A 22266-nucleotide genomic window follows, 5' to 3' on the forward strand; every position below is an offset into this window, starting at 1 on the left:
GGATGAAATTTTGATCTATGCGGAGTAAAAGTGAGCTGCTATAGAAAAATGATAAACTTCTAAACTTATGTCCCAACTACAATGGGACAATACTACTCAAATTTATAAAAGAAGAGGGATGAAATTTGCGGTTGCAGCCATCCTAATAGTTAAAAGTAAATTATGTATAATTGTCCTATTTAATAGTATAAATTAGAATAATTAATTTTAATCTTATATGTTGATTTTTAATTTTATCTTCTTTTTTTTTTTAAAAATATCACAATCAATATATTTTTATTTAGAACATTACAGGAGTATAAAATATTTTCCGTCCACTCACTTTTAATTGTCTAATTACAAAATAATTACTCCCTCCGTCCACTGAGAAATTTGGTGTAAAAGGAATAATAAAATGTTTACTTTGTAATTGTACGTTTCAAAATAGAAATATATATACTTTCTAGCTGGATGGAAAGAATATTATTATTATTTTTACATAAATAAAATAAAATTATTTTAATTAAAATTAAAATATTATTATTTTCCAAGAATTTTTTGAATTTTCTTTCTTTTCTTTAACAAAAACATCCGATCAAATATTATTTTAATATCGAATTCAAATCAATCCAAAGAAACACAACTTGTACAAAAAAATAAATAATGTATAATTATTAGTTCGGGAGTAATAATTTTTTGGGAAAAAAATTAATTTTGGTCCAAATATAACTAAAATTTATCAATTTTTGTCTCAATATAAAAAATTCATCAATATTGGCCCCAATATAACCAAAATTTATCAATTTTGGTTACAATATAAAAAACTCATCAATTTTAGTCTAAATATAAACAATTTCAATCAATTTTGACCATATTATAAATAATTTTAATCAATTTTGGTCTCACTGTTAAAAAAAACTAACGGAAATTGCTGACGTGCATACGACGGAGGTGACGTGACAGTTGACCTGAAAAATACACGGCCAATTACTATTGATTTTGTCAATTTTAACTATGTTAACTGTTCTAAATGCAATAGAAATGTACATAGTCGTGTGTAACAACATGACCATGTATAATTTATACACTGAAATATAAATGATCATGTAACAACGTGTATAGTTGTACATGACCTTTTACTTTCCAAAAACTACCGCATCACCTCAGTCATGTTCACTTCTGCAGTTTCCGTTAGTTTATTAGTGGAACCAAAATTGATTGAAATTGTTTATAACGAAACAAAAATTGATTGAAATTATTTATATTATGACTAAAATTGATTAATTTCTTATATTGTGATCAAAATTGATTTTTTCCTTATAATTATTATATTAAATTATACCGCATAAAAAGGATATTTAAATTTAATTTAATTTATTAGTTTTTTTATCTTTAAATGCCAAAACACACAAGTATTAACCCCTAAAAATCCAAAAGCGCCTTTTCTACTTTGAGATATTTTCGTAACTATAAAATTCTGCAGTTAATTTTGCAGCGCCTCCATCTTCGCCTTTTCAAAGGATCCCTTCCCTTCCATGATGCACGGGCAGAAGCAACCCTTCCAGTTCCGCCGCGGGGACGGCGGCCGCCAGGCAGCGCAATCGCCGCCGAAAGAGCAGTTTCAGCTAAATCCCCCCTACCTTGCTAACTCCAACCCGTACCTCTTCCACCAGAACCCTTATTTTTTCCCTCTGCCTCAGCCTCAGCATAATCCTTTTCCCCCAAACTATGTTGGCTTCCACCAAATAACGCAGCAGTTTCTTCCTAGTAGTTTTCCGGTTGAAGCGACGCACTCTAGAGGAAGTTCTTACAATGAGCGTCCGCAGCAGCAAGGTGAGTCGCAAACGGATATGGTCGAGAAACTCGACGAGGCGGCGAAGAGGGCTTGGAGCGTCTTAGTACCGTCAGGCGATAATGTTTCAGCGTGGAAAGTTTCGCAGGAGGTTCTGCGTATTGTGAAAGCAGAGTCGTGGGAGAGTTTGGGGTTTCAAATGCAGCAAGTGCCTTCTTTGAAGCGGCTGCTGGCTACAGAAGCGAAGGTTCGGCAATCTACTTTTAGTTAGTTTTGTTTCTTTGTGCTAAGATAGTCTGTGTAAGAATGATATCGAAGTATGATTTCCGATGTTTGAATGAACCCATATGTTGCTTAAGCCGTAGAACTTCATGTCTATCTATGGGGTTTAATATATTATCTTTTGCGATAGACTTAGGGGGTGTCTTTTTTGTATTTTTTGATCGGAGACTTACGGGTGTCTTTTACTTAGCTAGAATATGGTAGACACTTAGTTGTATTCCTATATGGATAGTTATCCTTGCGAAATTGGATTACAATCTAGCTGTTTATAATCATCATATAATTCCTTGATCATATGCAATTGGATATCTCAAATTCTACACAGATCTGACTATTTTGACAACATAATACCATTCGTGTTAACACTGTTTGCTAGGGGATGCCTCATTGGTTTTGAATTTTCCAACGGTGTATACATTGTTAATGTTTTTTTCTTCCTTCAGGAGTAGGTGTTATGTGATGTCATATGTGAATGCCTAAATCATATGAGCAATAGTTTTGATCTACTTAGTACACCCACAAATAATTTTTGTGTACTGGTTTCTTCTTTTAGTATATTTTGTATTTTTGTAAAAGAAAAAAAACAAGAAAAATAAATTGTGACCCACAATTGGAATAAGGCATCCCATTTGCAGTTGATGCTCTTTTCCAGAAGTGAGTTCTTTATTTGCCTGATTTGTGATGCATGATACGGAGTTCTTATATTTGTGTCTTTTGTTCTCCATAAAGATCAACGCATTCATCCACTGCTATGTTGGGGCTAGAAATATTACTTCATTACATGATTTGGAAATGGCAATCTGTGAACGTGAAGGAATTGAAATGTTTGAAGAACTGCAGTTGGGTCCCTTGGTACGACACCCTCTTGCTAATCATTATTTCTCTGTCTCTTCTGATGCTGCCAAAGTCTACAGAATTAGAACTGAAGAGATCATCACCTACCTCTATGAGTTCATTGATCTTCACAAGAAGAAAGAACTTGAAGTTGATTTCTTTTTGGATTTTATGTTAAAGAAGAAATCTGTCAGTTGCAAGGAAGAGCTTGGCATTCGTATTCAGAACCTTGGGTATGTAAGCTCTTCTTGCTTTGTGTAAGTATTTTTTAGTACACAATGTATAACTGTATGGAAACTTTAAAATCTTTTTAATAAATTCCTGCATTTTGCTGTCACTTATCACCCTGTGTCTGTACGGCCATTATCTGCAATGTAGTTACCTTATATGAATTCCATTAATCATACTGTGTCTGAAGATAACTTCGTCATCTAATATATTTAGTATTAATTATCATGGTTTAGATGTTGGAAGTATTGTGTGTTGCTTGTTATGCAGAGGCAGGTTTAGGTATCCATGGATAAGCCTGTTTATTTTATTCATTAGGTTAGCAACTAGAAATGATGGTAAAACATAAGAATGCTAGAAGCTAGTTACAAATTTTGGAGAAAATTATATTCTTGCAGGAAGATAATCCAAACATCATAGGACCTGAACCTTAGTGAATATCATTAATAATTTTATCCTATAGTCAATTCTTTATGATGAATACTGTTTTCTGTCATTATATTCTATTTGACTAAATCGATGAAACCACTTCTATGCAGGCTATATATTAATCATATAGAAAAGGCAAGGAAATCAGAAGGCATAGAGCTAGAAAAATGCACTAAGAAACTGAGAACAAAATCTGTAAAATGCAGCACAAAACCTCTTATCCATGTACAGAAAAAAGAAATGGACGAAAATTTTGCTAAAATATCAGAGCGAGTAAAATCTTTCACCTCTCCTCAGTTTTGTGGTAAACATATAAGATTTGCTTCAAGTTCAGATGATGATCCCTCCGAAGAAGATGATACCTCTGAAGATGCTGAATATGACAATACTCAAGTTGGGAACAATACTGACATCGGCCGTGTTCCCCTGTCAAATGGATTAGATCGTGCAAGTAATTGCCCCTATCCATCCGCAAATGAAGAAAAGAAAAGGCTGGGGTTGATAAATGACAGTGACTCAAGGCTTCGTAGGCATAGTGGTGCTGTAAGTCGCACTTCAGGTCATGTGCCTCGGAAAAAGAGGAAATATGAGCATATCAGATCAAGCAGATCTCCGGTGAAGGAGTCTAAACGGGATAACTCTAATGCAAGTACCACGCATAAGAGCCCCAACAATGAAGTTTTAGGTGGTCTTATTTCCACAGAGTCATTAAGAATGTTTGTTACAACTTGGAAAGAGGTCTGTCAAGTGAACAGTCCTGATGAGGTAATAGAAGCAACTTTTCATGTCTTTTAACTTTCATCTGATATGCATTTTATTTGAAACGCTGATATTTTGTTAAGTTGGATGTTGCAACAAGTTACATGAGAACTATTAGACAGTCAAGAGCATTATTGGCTAGCTCATCCTCTAGTAATCATGTTTGCATTTTTACCTTTATGGATATCTGTACTCTGTATTCTTTTATCGTTGTTACTTTTCCATTTTGGTAAATCCCCACCCCCGCTTTTCCCCAGATAAATGATTATGTTAAGGTGCTATTTCACTCTTTAAATATTACTTAATCTTGCACAATAGGTACTTGAAAAGATGCTTCAGTTTTATGAAGCAAGGAAAAAGAGAAAAGTGAAAGAAATGTTCACAACATATCCGTTTGTGGGATTGCTCTATGCTGCTGTAAGTATATGATTGTGAGTCTCTTTATTTTTTCATTTTTTGGGCCTTAGATTCGTAACATCGAACAATTTGATAAAATTTTCTTTATCTTCAGCAGGTTTTTGTTCATGAATTAGTTTACTGTTCTTGCTGATATGTATGACATTTGTTTTTCTTGATTTTTAATTCATTAACTGTAAATATGTTAAATGTCTGTTGATATGAGAAGTTATTTTAGTGCCAAGTAGTGAGCATTGAGTTGCTTCTTAACATGATTTTAATGGTGGATTAAGTTCTGATGATAGTCGTATTGGAATCATACATACAGAAAATGGATTGCTGTTAATAAGATTGAACAATAAAATGTCCTCGAAAAATGGAACAAGAAGTTAATTTTTTTACTTATTTTTAGAAGAGTAAAATAAAAATTTTAATAGGGCGACAAATATTTTGCCACATAGGAGAAATAAAGAGAAGTTATTTACATATATAGAATTTATTCTGAAGGCAGGGCACTTAGGAAATCATAGGATTTGAGTAAATTATGAGGAGTGGACCCATGCAAGATGCTCTGAATCTTGTTGTGCTTGACCAACTTTGCTGAATTTATCACTATCCAAATCCTAGAAATGGAATTTATAGGAAATATACTCGGACACTTCCGGTGTATCTAATCTTATTATTGTTGCTCTCTGCAAATCACTTTTTCTTGCTTGCACATGTTTGTTTTTGAAAGATGCTTTGTTTGACTGACTTCTACTTGTCATGGGTGTCATGCAAATGGTAATAATGCATCATTTTATCCTTGCATATCTTGGCCTAACTAGCTTATTTTCATGACAGCTTATGTTTATAAAGCTTGAAATGCCGGATAATATATACAACACTTTTCACCAAACTTCTAGGGAGCACGGAATGGATGACACCCCATGTGACAGTTCAGCTGCTTATACGAGCATTGATGTTAAACGTACTGAGAAGGATCTTCCTGGATCAACATCAAAAGTTTGTGGCCGTGATTATGGTATGGAATCTGGAGTGCAAAATTTAGTAAATCTCTGGCGTACACTTATGCTCTGTTTATATATGTTTTCAAAACTGCTTTCGTACTATTCATCAAAATTTATCTCTAAAAAACATCTCATCCAAAATCTATCTTTCTATCTAAAATATTTCATAAAAAAATCTCTTGTGTCTCCTAAACATCACATCAAGCATCTGTTTATATCACATTAAACACCCATTCTCTATTCAATTTTTTACGATTCCCAAACCAAATCAAAATCCCAAAACATTTCCAAACCATGTCTAAACACTCTTAGGTGTGTTGGTTTTGTGTTTTGGTTTAAATAGCAGTTTAAATGTGATATTTTGCAAAGAGGAAATAGTGTATTTTTTATAGGAAATCGTGAGAGTTGATTTGTAAAAAAAACTTAAAAAAAAAACTCAGAGAATAGATCCTTAGGGTGTGTGTTCCTTTAAGGTTTGATTTGGGTTTGGTTCTTGGTAATAGTAAAAATATCATTGAAATAGTGTTTGATGTGATATAAATAGGTGTTTGACGTGTTGCTTTCAATGAAATTGTTATTGTGTATGTATTAAATGAAAAAATGGGTGCTTAATTTGATGGTTTTTAAGGTGAAAATTGATGAATCAGACCTTAAAGAAACTTACCCTTGGTGTTTTTATGATTTGGTTTTCACACATTGCATTCATGTTATGTTCAAGTGAATTTAGGGAGCATTCAGTAAAGTTGAACAATGAATTTGTTATGTATTTAATGAGCTTGTGGGTGTATCATGTAAATACTAATGGTAGCACACTATTTTCGTTTAGGGTCCAATCGCATGCTTATAGCTTAATGACCTATGATTTTCTTTGTTTTACTTGGCACATTTAGCTCCACTTAATGAATCTATTATTATGATCTTATTATCATTAAAAATGGATTTAATGAAATCATATATATAATCATGAAGTTTAGGTGACAAGTTGCTGTTACCAAAGAGGCTTTTTTGTGTTATTAATTTATTTATTTCTATGTTTTTACACAATTTGAATAAAACAAAATATGTGTACTGAAACATTGAGATAGGCAGATGCTAAATCTTTTTCCATCATGTGGAAATTAAAGAATCATAGTGGAAATCTTATTTTTGTACATAGCAAATATTATTTCCCCTATAGAAATATGACTTGATGAGTTCCATGAAGAATGGTGCAGGGAGTTGTGTCTGATTGATCTATTTATAATTTATGTAGTTCACTTTAACATAAGTGGAGTTGTTTTATTTATTTATCTTTCCTTTTGGTTGCTTATAAGTTTTACATTTTTGTGGTGTTGTCATATTGGCCAATCTCATTTCTTAGTGCACTATTGTAATATTGGGCTTGTGTTTGTTGCCATATCATTGCTATTTTTTCACATGTCTTTTTTCATATCTATAATTCAATATCAATTTCTAAAGTCAGAGTTGCTACTCTATTTTTTGTTTTTAAAAAATAAGATAATATTAGAGCTCAAGCCCATTAAACACTGAATCTACTGTTGTTGCCATGGACCATTAAGTCCCAATCCTTCTTATCCAAAACAGGTTTGTTTGGTTGTGTTTTCAAACACACATTTTCACTATTCATCTATTTTAACTTATTTCTCTCTTCAAAAAATATCACGTCATAATCTTCATTCTTATTCAACATATTGCATTAATTTTCTTCTCGTTCAAAATATTACATCAAACAATCATTTCAATTCAAAATTCTACTATTTTCAAAACACGCCAACATGCAACCAAACAAACCCGATACAGTGGTGCTAGTTTCCTTGACAATATCCTTGTGATTGTGCTATACTTCTGTCCATCATATTTATATGATGCCTACACTAATCATCTCCATGGAAATTGTTTTGTGCTGCTTTTCCACCACATTACTGCCCAGCGCAAATTGAAAGAGTAAAGCTGTAACTCACACATTATCTTTGCTCTTTCAATGTGCAACTCCTCTAATAAAGAGAACAAGTGGCTTCTGTTATGTTGATTTCGAAAGTGTTCGACTGAAAGTTATAACCTGATTGGGGTTATTTTATTTGTTCTTGCCCCTAGTTTTGCAAAGAAATTGCACTTGCATGGTATGCTTGATCACATGAAGTTTGTATCATGCAAACATCTGTTTGTCTTTTCTATAGCTGCTGTGCCTTTTCTTTTTCTTTCTCATGCCACCAGGACTTACCACACTCTTTATCATGATCATCTTGAAGCATTGACCTTAGTTTCTGTCCTTGAATAAGAATGAGGCTTTTGTTTTTGTCTTGCTCTCCTCTATTCTTTAATTGTCATGAGCCAAACTGTACTTTTGATGGACTATGCTTTGGCTTATTCTTGAACCTTTATGGGTCGAGGATGAAAAGATAATTTGTTTATATTTAATTTTTTTGTACTGGACTTTGTCTATTTACTCATAGACTCTACTTTATTTTTTAAAATTTTTTCCCAAACCTTATAATCCCCTCTAAACATGTACTAATCTTTCATACAAAACATTACATTCAACAACTATTTTATCCAAAAACCAAAACACCGACACACAAAAAACACCAAAAGAACACCCCCTTAATGACTTGGCTGCAGATTGGATTTAATTTCTGGGCCAGACAGTTTGATCTACTGTCCCGTAAGGATGGTTTTTTTCTTTTTTTCTGTTTTTTTTTTTTGTAATTTTGAAACTTGACTTCGTTACTCTGAAAGCTGCTAGTTGTGCTTATTACTAGTTTGAGATGGTAATGTCCGTTGCAATCGGGAGTGAGAACGAATTACCATCCACTGCTAGGCTAGCTGCTATTTGAAGCTCATTTCTCTAAGCATTTTCTATTTGGCATCTATCTGTATCTCACATGTTTCTCTCACTTATACTCTTATACAGAGATGAGGGTAATTCTCTATGATAACTATAGTTTACTATGCTTCTCGTCGCAAGTTCAAAGTTGAACAGTTTTTATAAAGTTCTATATTTTCAAATTCACTTGTGTTGATTATATAGGATTGTTGATAACTATATAGTCTTATTCTGTTTCTAGTCCAGGTTTCCTTTTCCTAGTTCTCCCTAGTTATTTCTGTTTTTCTGGCTCTCGCCTTTTCCTCGGTTACCACCTCTATGTGACTCTCCATCTTTTAAATATAAATACCTTTTGCTCTCCAAAAATGAAAATTGATTCTCCTTTTTTAATATTGATACTTTTACTCTCTACAAACGAAAGTTGTTAATCTATCATTTAGCACATTTGTAGGATTTTATTGTTTATTTTGTGTCTTATAGTTCGAGAAATGATGGTATTAGCATTCTATTACAAAGTTGTTAGGTGTTTGGTATATATACACATATATTCTACTGATTCCCATTTTATCCATGAAATGATTGTTTTAATTAAAATTGAATGGGAAGATATGATCATTATTCTGTTAGTGCGTTTATTCCTCTTTTATGTATCTGTAGTTGCAGTCGAAGGTATTATGAAGAAAATTTCTGAATATTTTGCGAATGACATCCCAAGCTACGAAGATCTCTCTCTTGAACATAGGTTCTGTTTCTTGAGGAAGCTTTGCAAATGTGAGTATTGGTTAATGGAACAATATTCTGTTAACAAGTTTGACTCTCTTGGCTTTGGAGAATATTTTATATTTCTAGAGAAATATTTGCATCTCTTGCCTCAGTCATTACTGAAATGCATTATAGGAGGCATACCTGAGAGTGTTCATTTGGAGGCACACTTGCTTCCAGTGCAATTGGATGTGTTTTTGTCGCAAGCTTTTGATAGCTTGTGCAGAAATGAAGTAAACGAGAGGAATATTCCTGAGTTGTTGGCAAGGCAATTTCCATTGGTATCCTTCAAATTAGTGAACTGTGACCTCATTCCAACTTTACCAGATATTATTCGAGAAAAAAGGGATATTTTAACTTCAAACTCTGTATTGTTTTCTACACCTTTATTAATATCTCCAGCTCAAAATGAGAAAACATTAGACAAACAGCCTTTGTTTGGTAATGATACACTAACTGGAGAAGGAAACAGTACTGCAGTTGTGACCAAAGATGCTATTGGGCTCCTACTTAAGGCGCCTATGTTGATTGATTTGAACTTGTGGTTGCATTGGGATATTTTGTTTGCTCCTCATCTTGGTTCAATTGTGCAGTGGTTGTTGCAGGAGGTCAACAACAAAGAGTTGTTGTGTTTGGTAACAAAAGATGGCAAAGTACTCCGTGTAGATCCTTCAGCCACTTTGGATTCATTCCTAAAAGTGTTAATACAAGGTTCTTCTTTTGAAACATCAGTGGTGTTGTTGTCGTTGTGTGCATTATATGGTGGTGTACAAAATGTTCCTCAATCACTTCTTAAGTGTCATGCTCGGCAAGGCTTCAAAGTAATTATTAATAATTATATGGAGGCTGAACTGCACAAGGATATATTTCCAGGGAAGCCATCATGGGGCTGTATAGATGGGAATAACAAAGCAACTGTTTTGGATAATCTACCTGGTAACAGGGGTATAGTTGAAAAAGTTGCTGCAACTATGTCAAGATTCATACTCGAGTGTTTGAGTTATCTGCCCATTGAATTTTGCAGTTTTGCAGCAGATATTTTAATCTCTGGGTTGCAGTCTTACGTGAAGAATGTTCCTTCTGCCATCTTGAATGAATGCAAGCAAGTAGAACAGTTTCTCCTTCTTCATGAAGTGGGGATGTCTCTTGGATTGGTGGAATTGGCTAATGACTACCATTCCTTTTGTTCCTCTGCAATGGCTAGACGTTCCCCTAGGTCATCATGCATAGATGTGACTGACCTCAGAACTAGATCAATGGTTTTCCAAGAACAGGCCAACTGTGAAGAGATGCTGGTCCCAGGTGAGATGGATTGTTGTGATAGCAAATGTAAACAAGTCAGCGGTCAGGCTGATTATGCGGATATTCCAGTTGATACCCATACCTCAGATGCAGGCCGATTATCAATGGCTGTTGATTTCGATAATGATCCAGTTGGAGTTATTGAATCTATTAGGCGCTATGAGTTTGGTCTAGATCAATGCTCTTCTGATGCTGAAACTAAATTGTTGAAGAGGCAGCATGCTCGATTGGGCAGAGCGCTCCAATGTCTGTCACAAGAGCTGTATTCTCAGGATTCACATTTTCTTCTAGAACTGGTATGTATTCATCATCCTAAGACAATTTTCTTGTAGCGTAAAATTTGAAAATAGGTACGATCAAAATTACAAGGATACTGATATGGAACAACAGCCAATCACCGGAAACAATGGTCCGGTACCGCTGCGTGTCTATACATGATGCGGAAAAGGGCATTTTGGTCTAATCGCTGCATTACAATAATTACTATATATTTGCATTGCAAATTAGTCCTTATCTTATTTATAATTATATTTCTAAGTTGATATAAATAAATGGAATTAGGGTTAGAAAAGTTTATCCAGAGAAAAATAAGTATGAGTGGCTAGGGCTGGGCAGAAGATATTAATCTTCTTCTGAGTAATAAAATTGGTTCTTATTTCTATTAAATTATGTTTTTGTTTCTATCAGATGCCCTTATAAACATCATATAACTGTGAATATTTTATATCATCCAGGATGTCCTAGAAAGTTCCATTGTATATATCTTTATAGAAAAACAAATCAATAAGAAGTTCCGACCTCAGAGGTCTAAGATTGATGTTCATGTCTTTCATTTTTCACCCATTTTCTGAGTACCCCCCCCCCCCCCTCCAACCTGCGCCCACGCGCAATATGCATTCTGTTGTGTGATGCATTTTTAAAATTTTATTTGGAGTTGTTACTCTGATGAACAGCAGGCAAAATCCATTTACCAACCTAAGTCACTAATGGTGAGCTATTAAGTAATCTGTTGCAAACATGTTTTTGATTGTTTGTACTCTTCATCAAGTGATGTATATATGGGGATGCAGGAAAATCTCAATGGCTATAATAGCATGCTTAAAGAGACTATCTAAAACAAAAGGCCAGAGAAGCAGTAGTTTATTATGTGGATTCATCTGTCAGAGTGTCGGAAAACTAGTCTTAATGAATTGTTTAGAGAAATCAGGATGCTTTTTCTTTTGTTGTTAATGATATATGTAGTTTTGGTTGAATGGGATTGGAACTCTATGAAGGATATGAAAACAAAGCACACAGTTCCTGAATATCAGGAAGTGCAGGATGATAATAGTGACAATAATTATGGGTTGGAGAAATATAAAGACAATGCCGCCTACCATTGCTAGATGAAGCAATTTAGTCCTCTAGGTGATACATGTTAATATATTATACTGAAAGGCATCGGTGGGTTTTTTTTTTTTTTTTTTTCAGTTTTTTATGCTTTGGCCGTTAGAAATGTTATTAGATGTTACATAGTCATATGTGAATAAATTAGGATATTTTAAGGATACATTTACTTAGTTTGAAGAGCTATCTTTCATTTCATTCACTGATGGAGTTTGCTCGAAATATCTAGTGTCATAGCGTATATCTAAGGTTACCTATTGACTACAAAATATATTGAATAGCCATGCTGAAGGATCTAATAGTTAATAACCTGAAACTTACCATCCAAATATAGTCAAATATACCAATGAGAAGAGTTGGAAACTTTAGAGTTATAAATCTCAAGTGGTACTATGATGTGCTGGAATTCTGAACTTAATGGCTTAAAATTTCCTTGTTTTGTTTTCAGCATCAGAATTTAATCATTGATTTAAAGTGCATTTCATATCATTATTCTTATTAAACTTACTTACTGCCTTGATTTTAGGTTCAGAATGCTGATGACAATACTTACCCAGACAACGTGGAACCTACTCTGACATTCATTCTTCATGAAAAAGGAATAATTGTGCTAAACAATGAGCATGGTTTCTCATCAAAGGATATACGAGCACTTTGTGATGTTGGGAATTCAACAAAAAAGGATCATAATGCTGGATACATTGGGAAGAAAGGCATTGGCTTCAAATCAGTATTTCGGGTATCAAATATGAATCAAAAGCAATTTGATGTTTATCAATTGTTATTATTATTCTCGTAGTTCAAGAAATGGTAGAAGAAATACTGTGAAGTTGTGACTTGTGAACAGCTATCTCACTATAGATTCTTTCTGAGCTGGAATACAGTATTGAAATTGATATCTAGAATGTTGGCTCAATTTCTTCAGAAAACAATTTAATGGTTTAAGTAAAATTTGAAAACATCAGGCATTTGGTGATAGTTTTTTTTAGCTCAGAACATTTAATCTCATTAAAATAAAGTAACCACGAACATAAGCTGAATTTATAATATCTATTCAGCACAATGTTTGTAGATTCTTTGTAAAAATAAATAACTAAAATGTAAATAAATAATGTTTTCTGATATGTTTAACGTTTGAAGCTATAACATAGTTCTGCTGTACAATTAATAGATCATGATGCCACTACAAATGGGATTGATTAGCCACTTTAATTTTAGGAGTTAGAGTTAAGTACAGTATAAGCCCAAATATTGTGCTTAATGTAGTTCTTTTTTTTTTGTTATGAATCCCATGCAAACTGCCACCACAAATTTCTCTGTGTTTGCATTACAAATAACTAAGATTGCCCTTTATGGTTGCATGAGTTTTTTTTTTTTTTTTTTCCAGAGAAATAGAATTTATTGAAGACTGTTTATTTAGGTTGAATTCAGCTCTGCAGATTATATATGATTTCTTGTTTGTTTCCTCATGCCCAGGTTACTGATGCTCCAGAAATACATTCTAATGGTTATCATATCAAATTTGACATAACCAATGGCCAGATCGGATTTGTCCTACCAACAGTTGTCCCTCCCTGTGAGATTGACTTATATATCAGGTGGGCGTCTGCAGATGCTGATCACATTGATACGGACACTGGGAACACGTGCATTATTCTCCCTTTCAGATCAAACTACCTGGAAGGTGTTTCCGTTGGCAACATTTTATCCATGTTCTCAGATCTGCATCCATCTTTGCTACTGTTTCTTCATCGTCTTCAATGCATTAAGTTTAGAAATTTGCTTGATAATTCACTTGTTGTTATGAGGAAGAAAGTTATAGGTGATGGGATAGTCGAGGTTGCCCTTGGAAAGGAGAAAATGACTTGGTTTGTAGTATCTCGAAAACTGAAGGCTGATGCCATTAGTTCTGACGTGAAGACATCAGAGATTTCTGTCGCATTTACTTTGCAGGAGGAAGGTGAAGGGTATTATGTCCCAATTCTGAAACAACAACCTGTCTTTTCGTTTCTTCCTCTAAGGACATATGGCCTTAAGTTTATTCTGCAAAGTGATTTTTTTTTGACATCTTCTAGGGAAGAGGTTGATGGAAGTAGTCCTTGGAATCAGTGGTTATTGTCTGAGTTCCCAGATTTGTTTGTTGAGACAGAAATTTCATTTTGTCATCTTCCTTGTTACAGGGAAAGTCCAGGAAAAGCTATTACTATATTTATGAGTTTTGTTCCTCTGCTGGGTGAAGTGCATGGGTTTTTCTCTTCTCTACCTCGGATGATAATATCTAAGTTGCGCATGTCAAACTGCTTGATTCTAGAAGGTGATGAAAAAGAATGGGTTCCTCCCTGCAAGGTACTTAGAAATTGGAATCAGAAAGCTCGTGCCCTGTTACCTGATGGTTTACTAGAACAGCACCTTGGCCTTGGATTCTTGAACAAAGATGTTACTCTGTCAGATTCCTTAGCGAAGGCATTAGGTGTAGAGGATTATGGACCAAAAATTTTGTTAAGGCTGATGTCTTCGTTGTGCCAATCTGATAGTGGATTAAATTCAATGGGAATTAGTTGGTTATCTGCTTGGCTCAGTGCCATGCATGTGTTCTTATCTCAATCTTTTATGCACAATTCCCAAGGCTTGGGGACTGAATCGAATATGATACTTGACCTTCAGAAAATTCCATTTATCCCCCTTTCAGATGGTACATATAGCTCACTAGCTGAGGGCACGATATGGCTGCATTCTGAGGCAGTAGAGCAATGCATTACTGATGAAGCTCTTTTCAAAGTTTTCCCAAAACTGTATGCTAAACTGCGGATTGTGAGTCCAAACCTTTTGTCTGGTGCTGCTTCCGTTGAGAGCTTATGCCATGATGGATCTATCAGGGAAAATGTTACAAACATGCTTTACAAACTTGGTGTCCAGCGGTTGTCCTTTCATGACATTGTGAAGGTACATATCTTACCAGCTGTATCTGATGATAAAGGTGCAGTGGGACATCATGAATTAATGATAGAGTACCTGGCTTTTGCTATGTTTCACATGCAATCAAGTTGTTCTACTTGTGCCTCAGATGGGAGTCTAATTGTTAATAAGTTGCGTGAGACAGCTCTGATTTTTACAAATTATGGCTACAAACGATCAAGTGAGGTACCTATCCATTTTAGTCTGGAGTATGGAAGTTCTGTCGATGTAAATAAACTTATTCATGGTTTGGGTATAAATTGGCATGAAATTGACTCTGCCTATTTGAAACATCCAATCACCAATTCTCTTTCTGATGGAATGATCAAGTGGAGGAATTTTTTCCATGAAATGGGGGTAACTGATTTTGTTCAAGTCATCCAAGTTGAGAAAAGTGTTCCTCGTGTGTTTCTTGTTAATAGTAATGATCTGATACATGCCAAGTCCACTACTGATTTAGTTTTTAAAAATTGGGTATCTGAAGAGTTATTTAATTTACTGTCTGCATTATGTGCAAGAAATGATGGATCTAAGTCCAAAAACCTGTTGGAAATACTTGATAGATTGTGGGATGACTGCTACAGCAATAAGGTTACCGGTTATTGCATTGATTCAAATGGTGAATCCAAGCCATGCAGATCATCATTTGTTACCATCCTCCAAGATTTACCATGGCTAGCATCAAATCTGGATGACAAACTTCATCACCCCAAGGATTTGTTCCATGATTGCATGGAAGTACGCTCAGTTCTTGGTGCCGGTGCTCCTTACTCCATTCCAAAGGTTAGTCTAAATAAAAATGTAACCTCTCTGTTTGGTACTGTCAATCTTAACTTTTGAGTGGTAAAGGTTGTCTAGGTTTCTGTTTTTGAGTTTGTGGGTGATGGCTGTTCTTTCCCTATTTCTAAGTAATATATGGTAATTTTTTTTCGTCATTCAGCTCAATTTTGCCTCATCACTGATCTTGTAAGGGACATATCACTATCGTGCTTTTGGTTTCCAAATTCCAACCGTACTAGGAATTGTCCATTTCAAATTCATGTTGGTTAGTTATATTAAAAGACTGGCAGGTGTTGAATCATGAAGTTCAGCATCCAACAATAGGATTTGTACTTCCCTTTTACCTTCTTATAGCAATAATCAGAGATTTGCAGTTACCTCATTTTATCCTGATTTTATGGTTATAGCTCAAATGCCTCATAATTCCAGTTATAGTATAAGATAAATATGTTTTGAATGTAAAAAGTCATCATCCTAGCTTTCATTCTCTATAATAGTCATGCTTCTGAGTTGATTATTAGACCTCTAAAGTACTTATGGGATAGTGAATATCAATTATAATTATCTTTTCTACATTGAAGATATGTGTTAATTTAAGCTTTGGATTGACTGATGGAACTCTTTCCATGGGTAACAGGTTAAAAGTGAAAGATTGCTGGCTGATATTGGTTTAAAAACACAAGTCACTCTTGAAGATGCTCTTGATGTTCTTCGACTTTGGAGAAATAAATCTTTTTTCAAGGCTAGGTATTGGCACTTTATAACCCTATCTGACCTATTGATATTAATGCTTTGTCTTTGCCCATATAATTTGAAATCTATATTATTTTTTCCTGTGTCGGTTGTTTTCTGCATTCAGGTTGGATTTTTGTCATCCTTTTCTTTCTCTATGGCTATGGTGTTTTCTAATTAATGAATGACCTTGCTTTATGTGTATCTTGGTGTATGTGCATATGCATTATGTATGTATATTTGAAGTTTAAAGATATATCTGCATTTGCTATTATGATTTACTGTAAATATCAGAATTAGTTTTCTATACTAAATTATTAGCTATTTAGCATATTTAAAATTCACTTGATCGTATAAGACCAGTTGCTAAGAAGAGAAGTCAGCATTAAAAAAAAAAAGAAGCAAATGTGATGTGGGAATACAACAAAGGATAGCGTTGTCTGTTAGATAGAAATTACCATGAATGAGTGAGTTTTGGCTAGAATTTGTGTTGCACTAGCTGGTATTATTTATTTATTATTATTTTTTTTTTTCTGGGTTTGAATGGTGTATTTATCCTTAGCAAGCCAAAACTAGAGGTCAATTGCCCTAAATTTGTGCCATCGCTCACAGTCACACACTTGATTTAGTTCTGTAGACCAACAAGGCTCACTTCCCACAATAGTAGTTGAATGTGACTCAACGTATGTACTCTTGGATGGAATTGGCTACCTTGCCTCTTTGGAAACACTTGATTTAGTTCTGTAGACCAACAAGGCTCACTTCCCACAATAGTAGTTGAATGTGACTCAACGTATGTACTCTTGGATGGAATTGGCTACCTTGCCTCTTTGGAAGCTGAACTTCAATGCAAATGCGCTTAATCTTTTGATAGAAAAGTTCAGTAAAATTCTAAGAGAAGTTTCTGAGATATATTGATAATGAAATTGAGGTCTATTTATATACCTTATACCAAAGGATAAAGTTAAATAATAATAACCAAATCTAATATCTTATCATAATAATCTAATATAGAAGATATGCTTATATGATAACTAACAAATCTAAATAATATCTATTAAAATATATTTCAAGAAGTTCCAATACATAATTTCTCAGGATGTCCCTGTAATGCAAATGAAGTTGCTTGTCATTTTGCTTTGCATGGTGCTAAAGCAAACATAAGAGTTAATTTGCCTGGTTCAAATTAACTACTGGTTATTTCCCCTTAATTCTCTCTATCTATATCATAAAAATTTCTTCTACTCTCCAAAAGGCTTTTTGTTAGCTGCCGCTCTTTCCTTTTGGTGTGTACTACCAATCAACAGTCTTCCCCATATTCAGAAATATTATGATGTAGCCTGCCTAGAAAGTCAGGACACCAATATACCATTTTTATTATTGTTTTAACTCTTAAGATTTTGTTGAGAAATAGAAGAGTGAACTTCATGGTTTACAATGTAATTGCATATTAGAATATATAGATGCCATTGGTGAGATAAATAGACTAAAGAGGAAACGCAGTCATGGAAGCCAGAATGAATGTACACAAAATTAGTATCTAACACAAATTAATTACTAGTTAATATATAACAATTTAATTATTTGGCATGATTATTTTTGGCACCATACTTTTGTAGGCTATTAACTTTTGTGCCTCTTTGCTCCTACATCACACCTTGTTCTATGGCCTCCATTTTGTGATGTGGTTTGTATGCAGTGCAAAGTTTGTACAATGCTTCTTCATATAACAGAATTGTTTAAAGTATTATTATTGTAGTAATAAAATAAATGGGATAAGAAAAGTCACCCATACCTCAATCATTCCACATATTATTTATTAAGTGGAAATGAATATGATGGGTAAAATTAGATGTGAATGGAGTTGGGCCATCCTGAGAAAGCTTGCGTAGCCTTAAATTTCATTGAATTAGACTGAGGTTGAATAATATGTTAAACCTGATGTTATGTTGAACTGAGCTTTGGTCTGATCAGGCTTGACTTTGATGTTGGTCTGCCTCAGGTTTGAATAGTATATATTGAGTTGTAAACAGTAAATTAGTTAGTTCATAGGTTTTCTTTTGAATGAACTGCAAGTGTAAATTTTAGATACTTGTCTTCCAATATCATGTGAGGGCTTTCAAAATAACTAATTTTGTTGTGATGTCTGTTAGAATCCAATTCACTGCCCACAAAACTGTTATAACAATTCCATTTAGAAAATGAGGAAGTTGCAAATAAGCTGGGACGTAGCTTGAATTAAGCTTGCAAGTTGCAATCCACAAACTTTGAGAGTTGAGTATGCGCAATTAGATCCTTAACCTCAGATTTTTTTTTAGTTATATTAGTGAGCTTGAACTTACCATAGGCCAGTTTATATAAGATTAACATGCATGCATAAAAGAAAACCCATATTAATGATTAGCATGTGACTTCATGCTAAATAGAAATTTTACATTTATATAATGTCTTGCGACAAAAACTCTAAATAACCCAGATATTTGTTAAACTGACAAATTTTAAAACTGAAGAGATTCAACATTCAGCATTTGGCTTTACCAAACGCTCGTTTAGATTATAGACATTAATATTAGGCCCATAATTTGATTTTGTTTCCTCATTTACTATTTTAATAAGAATAGACAAACTTTTTGTTTATATCAATAACATGGCTATGATACCATCCTAGCATCTTGGTTTATTTTTAGTATTCTATTTTCGAATAATTTACTAATAATTTTATGAAGCATATGAGTTGTGTGGTTATCTAAGTGATAATTTCTTATTCCTTGCTAGTATATCACAAATGTCCAACTTCTATGCATTTCTCTGGAAGGGAATGTCCCACTCGAAGCAGAAAGTTGTAGAGGAGTTACAGTCGGGGCCTTCTATATTTGTTCCCAATACTGTTCACAGTTTCAATGAAGATTCTATCACTGGTGTGCTTTTGTCACCTCATGAAGTGTATTGGCATGACCCTATAGATTCAGTGGACCTATTAAGGATAACGCAGCCTGAGTGCACGCCAAGTGTAACATGTAATCCCTACAGTAAGATGCTGTACAAACTCTATCCAAACCTTCACGAATTTTTTGTGACAGAGTGTAGAGTGGATGAAAGTCCTCCTTTCAACAGCTACTTCAAGATTTTGCTTCAGTTGTCTGGTATGGCTTTACCTCATCAGGCAGCAAAGAAGGTGAACCTTTGCTGGAACTAAATTCGGTGTTGTTATACTATATATATATTTTTTTGGAAACACAAGCAAGGAGTAACACATTTACCTAAGTTATATATTTTACTTAAGACTGGACTTCTGTTTTTTTGTTCCCTGAATTGTGTTGCAGGTTTTTGAGGTGTTCTCGTTGTTGAATGATGGACTGAAATCTGGATCTCTGAATTTTGAAGATCTTCAGCATCTGAAAGAAAGTTTACTAAGCAAGGAATACACCGTTCTTCCCACTAAACAAGATAGATGGGTTTCTCTACATGAATCATTTGGTTTGATCTGTTGGTGTGATGATGAGAACTTGGGAAAGGAATTCCGTCACCTTGGTGGCATTGACTTTTTGTACTTTGGGGAATCCACTGATGGACAAACCCAGATGCTTCGAACAAAGGTTTCAACCTTCCTGCAAAGACTAGGAATTCCTGCTCTGTCTGAGGTTCTCTCTCTGCACTCACATTTTGATGTGTATTCATGTTTTCATCTCAATTCTCGCAGTTGGTACAATATGTATATGTCTAGTAAATTCTGTATGCATCACTTATACTCGAATATGAAAATAGTTAACAAAATTTAGAACCTTAGCGCTCTCCAATTTCAATGTTATTTTCTATAATATGGTTCCTATCTTCAATCTTGAAATTTGACACAAGGTTTTCTTGTAATCTTAAAAGAGAATATGCATACCTATCGTTAGGATCTAGCAAGCCATCTTATTGTTATGCTTTTACCTTAGATATTCATATTCCTACCCATTTGCATGCTAGCCACCAAGGAAAAATTCGACTAAAGTGCCTCTCACTTTCCTAATCAATTTTGGCTGTACTGTTTAATTGCAAATTTCTCTGAGGTAATTTTTGCAATTACAGTGTACTATTATTTTTATTTATATATTTTTCAGATTGTTACTCGTGAGGCAATACATTATGGCCCGGCGGACTGTAGTTTCATTTCAGCACTGCTGAATTGGTCTCTTGCATATGCCCAGCGGTACTTCTATAATACACAGCCTGGTAAATATATTCAACTGAAGCATTCTGGTTTTCAAATTATTAGAAATCTGAAGCTTGTTGTAGTCGAAAATTTATTCTATCGGAACATTATAAAGAAATATGCAATCAAGTCAAAGAAAAGACACGAGTGCAGTTGCCTTTTGCAGGTACTCTATTTGAACGGCATTCTTTTCATTGATTCAGTTTCGTTGGAAACCCTTATCTCACTCGTTAATGTTTGCAGGACAATATCCTATACTGCAGTCGAGAATCAGATACACATTCGATATTCTTAGAGCTCTCCTGCTTACTATCCGATGGGAAGTCTGATTTGCAGTTTGCAAACTTTCTCCACATGATCACAACCATGGCTGAGTCAGGTGCAACTGAGGAGCAAACTGAGTTTTTCATTCTGAACAGCCAAAAGGTTCCGAGACTTCCTGCGGGGGAATCCTGTTGGTCGCTTCAGAGTGTTTCGGAAAATAGTGTCCATGCTGGAGTGGAGGAACAAGATTCTGCATTCAAGAGGAAATCAAGCAAAAGGTCAACCTGGCCACCTGCTGGTTGGAGAACTGCACCTGGTTTCGAATCAGTCACAAAAAAACCAAGATCCAGCACGGGCCTGCAAATTAAAGTCGAAAGTTCTCCAGAGCCGAATCTGGAACGTCCCCAGTCACCCTCAACCTGCCTCAACACTGATGATGGTACTGTAGAGGTTTATCCAACAGCGCTCAGTCCTGAAGTGGCCATGCTTGATCAGGAAACAATCGAACCACAGCCAAATATCCCACCCGAAATTTTCAATTCTGGCTCAAGCTCAGTACCTACTGATCCTGTTGGATCCGACAGCAAGACTCCCAGCCCATCACGTGGCAGCGAGAAAGATCAACGATTAGCACAACAGGCCCAGGTAACTGGGAGAGTGGGGGAGCTCGTTGCCTACGAATATTTCTTGGGGAACGAGGAGCAGAGATCCGTGAAATGGGTCAACGAAACGTCAGAAACTGGACTGCCCTACGACATCATCTTGGGAGAGGACGAAGAAACCCAGGAATACATTGAAGTTAAATCAACCATATCTGCAAGAAAAAATTGGTTTCTGATATCACTGAGGGAATGGCAATTTGCAGTGGAAAAGGGTGAGTCGTTCAGCGTCGCGCATGTCGTCTTGTCGGACAACAACATGGCGAAGGTAACCATATACAAGAATCTGGCACGGCTGTGCCAGCTCGGAAATCTGCGGCTAGCAGTGGTGGTGCCGAAACAGCAGGAGAGTTGCCCGATACGATATTGAGCTTGTCTTTCTTTCTCTGTTTTGGACATTCATTTATGGCGCTGCATTAGACACTGGCAGTTTCTTGCATTCTTGTCTTTCTTTTTGCGATGCGAAGTTTAATTGTTGTATTTGTCTGTAACAACTGTTGTCTAGAGAAAGAAGTGATAGGTTTCGATAGATTATAGCTGGAATGTCTTTGTTTTGATTTTGTTCTGAATCATTAATAGAGTGGGGTTATGAATATACAGAATTAATTGATGGGATTGAAGTTTAGATATTATGGTATTTATTTACTTATATTGAAATGTTTGCTCTTTGTGAATCTTGTTGAATGAGGGAGGACGTC

General features: G+C 34.9%; 1 protein-coding gene across 1 annotated transcript; it reads left to right on the top strand.

Moving 5' to 3' along the window:
* Positions 1–1386: 1386 nt before the first annotated feature.
* LOC127250710 (protein NO VEIN) lies at positions 1387–22174 on the top strand. Its single transcript, XM_051274119.1, has 13 exons — positions 1387–2018; positions 2783–3120; positions 3655–4309; positions 4622–4720; positions 5543–5723; positions 9191–10893; positions 12510–12722; positions 13460–15721; positions 16356–16465; positions 19226–19625; positions 19774–20091; positions 20554–20811; positions 20889–22174. Exons 1-13 carry the CDS (start codon positions 1515–1517, stop codon positions 21936–21938), a joined length of 8091 nt encoding a protein of 2696 aa, XP_051130076.1. The 5' UTR covers positions 1387–1514; the 3' UTR covers positions 21939–22174.
* Positions 22175–22266: the final 92 nt, after the last annotated feature.

Source organism: Andrographis paniculata, unplaced genomic scaffold, assembly GCF_009805555.1.
Source record: "Andrographis paniculata isolate CXL003 unplaced genomic scaffold, ASM980555v1 Contig37END, whole genome shotgun sequence".
NCBI lineage: Eukaryota > Viridiplantae > Streptophyta > Magnoliopsida > Lamiales > Acanthaceae > Andrographis > Andrographis paniculata.

Excerpts from the sequence above, each read along its gene's own strand:
- LOC127250710 (XM_051274119.1), top strand. The coding sequence starts at position 1,515 with ATGATGCACGGGCAGAAGCAACCCTTCCAGTTCCGCCGCGGGGACGGC. Across the intron at positions 15,722-16,355 it reads CTCCTTACTCCATTCCAAAG|GTTAAAAGTGAAAGATTGCT; the intron begins GTTAGTCTAAAT and ends CATGGGTAACAG. Across the intron at positions 16,466-19,225 it reads AAATCTTTTTTCAAGGCTAG|TATATCACAAATGTCCAACT; the intron begins GTATTGGCACTT and ends ATTCCTTGCTAG.